The following is a 7,553-nucleotide window of genomic DNA, read 5'->3' as shown; positions in this document are numbered from 1 at the left end:
GTTCGAACTTCAAACTCTGTCCTCCGGAGTTCTGGCAGTCTACCTGCACCGGCTCGGGCGAAGCCTCCCGGCGGGAAGCACATGCACTGCTCTGCCCCCACGCAGGACAACCCTAGTCGGGTGCTCCCGCGGCCCCGACACTCCCCTCCCGGGACTCCACGCTCGCGGACTGCGCGCGCACGCCGCGGCGCGGGCCCGGCGGCGGCGGCGGCGGCGACGTCACAGCCCGAGTTTTCCTTTTCGGGAGTCCCCGGCACACATCCTGTGTCCATATTTGGGCATTTACGTCACGACGGCGGGGCCGGGGCCTCCCAAAATGGCAGTGGCCCGGGGAGTCGGAAGCCCAGAGCCAGCGCCGCCGCAGCTATATAAGTGGGGGTCTGTGGGTTGGGGGAGCCCGGCTGTGGTTTGAAAAGGCGAAGAGCCGCCGCCCGAGGCCGGTGCGGGCGGGCTGGGCGCCGCGGCCCCCGGACCCTTTTCCCTGAGGTGAACGCCGGGAGCCAGGAGCTCGGGCGCCGGGGGGGTCTGAGCGCCGCGGGGCGCCGCCACCGCCGGCCTCCCCACAGCAGCGCGCCCCCAGCCCCGCGGGCGAGGCCTCGGGCGCCCCGCAGCCACCGCCGCGCCATGCTCCACCTGAGTGAGTTTTCCAGCCCCGACGCGCTCCTCGACAAGTCCACCGAAGGCTGTTGCGCCGAACCCAGCATCGAATCGTCCCGGCTGCCCGCCAAGGACGCACCCCCAGCCACCGGCTACACCGGAGGTAAGAAGTCCGGCCGCGAGTGCCGGGACCCGAACGCACGATGCCCGAGCCGAGCCGGGGCCGGGACGCTGGGCCGGAGGGGCCGGGGGCGCTGGCGGGCGTGGGGGTCACGGGGTGCGCACTCCCGCTCCCATCCCCCACTAGGCCGCCTGCGCCTCCGCCGGGGCCGAGCGTGCGTTCGGGCGTCCTTGTGCCTGTGCACGTGTTTTTTTTCGCCTGCACGTTGGTGTGCGCGACTCGGGAAATCTGCCGGCCCGGGCTTTGGTCAGAAAAATCCCTCGGCACGTGTCGGGGCACAGCGGGGACTTCGTGGGCAGGGGCTGCCGATTTCGAGGCGCGCCCTTTGGGGAGCCCCGCGGCTGATTCCTGCTCCCTCTTCGGCAGGTGACTTCTTGAGCTGGGCTCTGAGCAGCTGCGGCGTTGCGGGGGACTCGGCCGACTCCTGCCTCCCGGAGGGTCCGGCGCCCACACCCCCTCCGGGCCTCAGCTACAGCGGTAGCTTCTTCATCCAGGCCGTCCCGGAGCACCCCCACGACCCCGAGGCCCTCTTCAACCTCATGTCGGGTATTTTAGGCCTGGCCCCCTTCCCCGGCCCCGAAGCAGCAGCATCTCGGTCCCCCCTCGATACTCCTTTTCCCGCGGGCCCCGACGCCCTCCTTCCGGGTCCTTCGGACCTCTACTCCCAGGATCTGAGCGCGGCCGCCTTCTCGGAGGCGTTTTGGGAGGCCTCGCCTTCAGCGGGCGTCCCCTCGCAATGCCTGTACGAGCCTCAGCTCTCCCCGCCCGACGTCAAGCCGGGCCTGCGGGCGCCTCCGGCCTCTCCAGCGCTGGACGCGGCGACGGCGGCGGCTGCGGCCTTCAAAGGTCCCTACGCTCCCTGGGAGCTGCTTTCTGTGGGGGCCCCAGGGCCCTGTGGCTCGCAGGGGAGCTACCCGGCCACCCCCGAGGCCCGCTTCCCCGCTCTGGGGACCAAGATTGAGGACTTGCTGTCCATCAGCTGCCCTGCAGAGCTGCCGGCCGGCCAAGCCAACAGACTCTACCCCGCCGGGGCCTACGATGCTTTCGCGCTGGCCCCGGGTGAGCTGGGCGAAGGGGCCGAGGGCCTCCCGGGGCTGCTCACCCCTCCCGGAGGGGAGGGCGGGAGCGGCGGCGACGCCGGAGAGTTTCTGGCCCGTACGCAGCCTCAGCTTTCCCCGCTGAGCCTTCGCGGCGCCGCCACGCCGGCGGACTTCCCCAAAGCCCTGGTGACCGACATCGCGGGGAGCGGCGGCGTGGCGGCGCCCCCCGGGCCGCCGCCGGCCACCTCTTTCCCCCCGGCCAAGGCGCGGCGCAAAGGGCGCCGGGGCGGCAAGTGCAGCGCGCGGTGCTTCTGTCCGCGGCCGCACGCCAAAGCCTTTGCCTGTCCGGTGGAGAGCTGTGTGCGGAGCTTTGCGCGCTCCGACGAGCTCAACCGCCACCTGCGCATCCACACCGGCCACAAGCCCTTCCAGTGCCGCATCTGCCTCCGCAACTTCAGCCGTAGCGACCACCTCACCACGCACGTGCGCACCCACACGGGCGAGAAGCCCTTTGCCTGCGACGTGTGCGGCCGCCGCTTCGCCCGCAGCGATGAGAAGAAACGGCACAGCAAGGTGCACCTGAAGCAGAAGGCGCGTGCTGAGGAGCGGCTCAAGGGGCTGGGCTTTTACTCGCTGGGCCTCTCCTTTGCTGGGCTGTGAGCGGGAGCCGGCTTGCGGATTGTGGCGCCGCCACTCGGCGCGAAGGAGATCTGGCCGGTTCCCCCTTCCCGCTGTTCTTCCCACCTCTTCCTCGCACGCCCTGGGGCCTGCCTGCAGTCCTGCTTCCAGTTTTCCTTGAAGCGCCCGCCGCACAAGCCCGGTTCAGCACCAGCTTCGTGGATAGCTCCTGCTTTCCAGGCGTTGGCTTTCTTGTTAACCACGCTCTGGGACAAGCCCTTTCAGGGCACCCACAGTGTAGGCCCGCCCTTGGGACTGGAGACAGTCATTGGCGCACGCCCCACGCCCTCCTCCATACCCCCCCTCCCCAGAGACAGGCTGGGGCTGCGCTGAGCGGGTCTCGCGCGGAACTTTGTACAGCATTGTATTTACAGCAGCCATTGGATGTAAGGTTTTTTGTTTTGTTTTTGCTTTGGGGTTATTTCCGTTTTGTTGTTGTTAATTTTTGTAAAGCAGACGCTACTCTCAAGCAGTTGACCAAACTGTTTATTTTTGCAATTAAAATCATTGTGCTAAAAGCTTACTGAATCGGCCTTGTAAAGCTCCTGACCCTATCTTCCATTCCCCAACGCCTCCCTTGGGATCATATGTGCATGGAAGCAAAGGAGATCTCATGAGTTCTGGTACAGGACCAGAACACATTGCACACCCACAGACAAGCACATCTACCAGGTTCTGTGACACATAGTAGGCACGCTGTAAATGTGTATTGAAGGAAATAATAAATTTAGTCACAGCAGACCTAAGGGCTGGGGATGTTTCTGAAACTACAAAATGTTTGAAAGGCATGGGTACTAAACATTTTACATTATTTTCCTTAATTCTCACTCTCAAGTGAAACAGGCATAAACCCCATCTTAAAGATGAGAAAGCAGGGATGGCAGAATGTCTCAAATGGTAGGGCACTTAACTAGCAAATGCCAAGTCCCTGAGTTCAAACCCCCAGCACCAAGAACAACAAAAAGAAAAAAGAAAAAAAAAAAGATGAAGCCACGGAGGTAACTTTCTGGGTGATCTGGCTAGAGACACCCTGGAATGGAGGTACCCAGGCTCAGAGCAATTCTAACCAGGCAGTAAGAAACAAATTGGGCACTAGATGGAGCTTTAAGCAGTACCAACAACAGTAAAAGGCTGCAGTAGTTAAGTGCTGCTTTTGAATACTCAGTGATTGCTATCACAGAGGCCCTTGGAGCTGTTTTAAAGAGTCATATGCTGTCAGGACCAAAAGGGTTATAGCATTCTTCTGGGTCACGCTTGTGAGTGAGTAGCAGGCCTGTGGTTACTTCAGTTCTTCTTCATTTGTATACCTTCCAACAAGCTTTTCCTAAGCTCTCCTTCCAGATGAAGCTTTCATAGTTTGGGGGAACTGGCAGGGGGTGGTGGGGATAGCATGATACTATAATGGAGAGGATAGATCTCCCTCTTCACTTTCTGAACTCTACCTACCTTGGGCAAGCATTGGAGCGTAAGAAGTCACATACTCCATCTCCCTGTTAAAGCAAGGAGCGGTCCTGTATTTGGGGACTTCCTTCTTTCCCTTCTGAGTTGTGCTGTTCTCAGCCTGGTAATGCTAAATCAACCCTATTTCTGCTCCTTTGGCTTCTTCACCCCCTCTTCTCCCACAGCCCATTGGCTAGAGACAAAATAATACAGTTTATCTTTTTCTTACCCCAGGTGTTATTAAGTGCTTTTATAAAAGCTGCAACTCTTTTAACTAATTTGTGGGAAATAACTTTGTTACCTCTTCTGGGGGAATTAACATTTTAGAAGACTAGTCTGCAGAGGGCAATATTTAACCCTTTGGAGAGGCTCAGATGATGAATTACCAGGCACTGTGATAAATACATTGTAGATTGCAGAAACTTACCACTTTAGGCTGGGTTCTAGTAAGTCCTCTTAGCTCTATTGTCCCCATCTTGTCTCCACACCTGAATATTAGTATTACTAATGAGAAAATCAGACTCCAATGAAATGACTGGCAACACAGCCAAGACTGGTTCTAGAACTCCCAGACAAGAAGTTCCTCTTATGACCCCAGTCACTTGTGCTTCTCCTAGGGATTTTGAAGGAAGAGGATGTTAGGACAGAGATACAGAAATTTTAAATTTAAAAATCAGAAAATCAAAGCAAATGAAGAGGTGACATTGTCCAAAAAAGTCCAATGTATTCATTGCCTGACTTATGAAATGGTAACCCCTCTATACAACACCTAAATAATAACAAATTATATTTAAAAATGAAAAATAAAAAAAACACCTCAGGTGGGGTATAGCTTAGTAGTAGAATACTTGGCTAGCAAGCTTGAAATCCTAGGTATAATCTCTAAGACCACATAAAAAAGAAGGAGAAGAAGGAAGGGAGGGAGAAATCAACCCAACCCTCAGAATCCAAACAATCAAGGATCCAAACACAATCAAGGACTGTCATAAAGCTCATTTTTTTCCTTAATCTCCTTTTCATCTGGCTCTCAAAATGTGGACATCTCCCACAGGCTCAATTTTTAGCCTTCCTTTCCTATTTCTACCCTCCTTGAAGAGCACATTCATTGCCGGTCTTTTCAAACATTCTCCTTATATAAGTGCATTCCTAACTAGCAAGACCAAAGTTCTGTCTCAGAACCATTTCCATATGGGTGTCCTACAGCCAATTCAAGTACAATCTACCTAAAATGGAATCATCCTTCCAGATACCCAATTCCCATTAATAATGACAAGCTATATGCCTATAATCCTATAATGCCTATAATCTTAGCTACTCAGGAAGCTGAAATTTGAGGATCGAGGTTCAAAGCCAGCCCGGACAGTCAAGTCCATGAGATTTTTTTTTTTTTTTTTTTTTTTTTTTTTTTTTTTTTTGGCCAGTCCTGGGCCTTGGACTCAGGGCCTGAGCACTGTCCCTGGCTTCTTCCCACTCAAGGCTAGCACTCTGCCACCTGAGCCACAGCGCCCCTGCTGGCCGTTTTCCATATATGTGGTGCTGGGGAATCGAACCGAGAGCTTCATGTGTAGGAGGCAAGCACTCTTGCCACTAGGCCATATTCCCAGCCCCCATGAGATTGTTTATCTCCAGTTAACTAACAAAAAGCCAGAAATGGTGCTGTGGCTCAAGGGACAGTGCTCAGGCCCTGAGGCCACACACACACAGTGACAATCATTTGCTTGGTTTCCTACAGTTCTGTGAGAGTCAACTTTGCTCCCTTGTTTCTCCACACATCTGATGAAACTTATGTTCCTCAAGGTCTTATTTTCTCTCATTCATGATACATTGTTTTCTTTATATATTGTAAGTTTTAGCTTGTGAGCTAAAATTTGTGATTTTTTTCTTATCTGTTACTGGGGCTTGAACACAGGGCCTGAGCTCTGTGAGGCACTCCAGGAGTATCATTGGATGGTAATCAATATTTTTGCTCATTTCTTGGCTTGGGAAAGCTTTATCATGGAGGTGTGTGAGTTCAAACTGAAACTTGAGTGGTTATAATTTTTCAAAAGCAGCTTTCCCTATTCCAACCAGGGACCAGATCAAGACATAGAAGCAATAGACTCCTCTCCCACATCTTCTTTGGTTAGTTTCAACACATCTCATACTTAGGTTCTTGCTTTCAGTCTATTCTTTTGGTACAGGTAGAGTTTGTAAAGCAGTCCACATATTCTGTAGCAGGAGAGTTTTTGGATTGTCTAGTTGACAATATTGTTGAAAACTAAAGCCAAGTGATACCATTTCTTCTACTGAAGTTATTTCCCACATTGATCTTCTCCATCACCTCACTTCATGCCTCCCCCTTCACCTACACACACACCTTGGCTATGAAAATCACACAGAATCACATCCTAACACAGTGGTTGGAAGGATGTTTATAAAGACATTCTGCCCAAAATATTACTGTATAGAAAGACTGAGGGCCAATAAGTTTGGGGATTTTCTCATCCTGTAGGAGACTAAAGTAGGCCTGAACCTGAGCCTTCCAGTTTCAACACCTGTGCATATTCATACACTCATTCAAATATTGAGTGCCTACAGTATGCTAGGCTAGTGGCTGCAACCTTTTTACTTTGTTTGCTTGGGTTTTAATTTTTTTTATTAATTAAAATGTTTTCTTTATTGTCAAAGTGTGGTACAGAGGGGTTACAGATTCATATGTAAGGCAATGAGTACATTTCTTTTTCAACTTGTTACCTCCTCCCTCATTTCCCCCCTCCCCTTCTCCCTCTCTCCCCAAGAGTTGTGCAATTGATTTACACCAAATGTTTTTGCTGTTTGCTTGGTGTTTTTTTTTGCAGGTTCCAGGGCCTGAATTCGGGGCTTGGGCACTGTCCCTGAGCTTTTTCACTCAAGGCAAGTATTGTACTACTTGAGCCACAGCTTCATTTCCAGCTTTTAGGGTAGTTAACTGCAGATTAAGAATCTCAGTCTTTCCTGCCCAGACTGACTTCCAACCTTGACCCTTAGATCTCAACTTCCTGAGTAGCTAGGATTATAGGCATGAACCAACCCAACCCTTTTACTTTCTAAAATACCTGAGGAACTCAACACACAATCATCATCAGTACAGAGACTTACTCAAATCTGGATTCTCACTAGAAGGATGGGAAAGGAAAAAAAAAGAATGTTGATGAGGTAAGATGTGAAGGAGTCTGAAAAAGCAACTCAGATGTCTGCCCTTTCCTTTTACTCTACCCTGTGTGCTCTATGAGACCAGCTATGTATATTCCAAACTGCTGCCTATTGTCCCTGTCTCATTTTCTCACCTTCTCACATTACATAACACTAACGATAAAGTGTTTTGAACCACCATTCATGGCACAATAAAGATTTATCCCAAACCAATCAAGGCTTCTAGTTTCCCCAAAAATATATATACCATTACAGTTAAAACATCCTATAACCCTAATTTATCTTCCAACAGCCTCCATCATCTCTCCCTCTGTATTTGCCCTCTCCTTTTCCACCCTATTATCCTTCAAGGGCAGAAACCTCGTTTGATCTATATTTACAACCTCCATCTTACCAAATCTACTGCCAGCACACTTAAGTACTTAATTATTGTGCTGATTTGTTGA

General features: G+C 52.1%; 1 protein-coding gene across 1 annotated transcript; it reads left to right on the top strand.

Moving 5' to 3' along the window:
- Nucleotides 1-316: 316 nt before the first annotated feature.
- Egr4 (early growth response 4) lies at nt 317-2,478 on the top strand. The gene is made up of 2 exons (XM_048353571.1): nt 317-760; nt 1,145-2,478. The coding sequence occupies exons 1-2, from the start codon at nt 625-627 to the stop codon at nt 2,476-2,478; spliced, it is 1,470 nt and encodes a 489-aa protein (XP_048209528.1). The 5' UTR covers nt 317-624.
- Nucleotides 2,479-7,553: the final 5,075 nt, after the last annotated feature.

The sequence above is a fragment of the Perognathus longimembris genome, chromosome 8 (assembly GCF_023159225.1).
Source record: "Perognathus longimembris pacificus isolate PPM17 chromosome 8, ASM2315922v1, whole genome shotgun sequence".
NCBI lineage: Eukaryota > Metazoa > Chordata > Mammalia > Rodentia > Heteromyidae > Perognathus > Perognathus longimembris.
The sequence above is the reverse complement of the archived record's forward strand: the minus strand, read 5'-3'. Positions and strand labels throughout refer to the sequence as shown.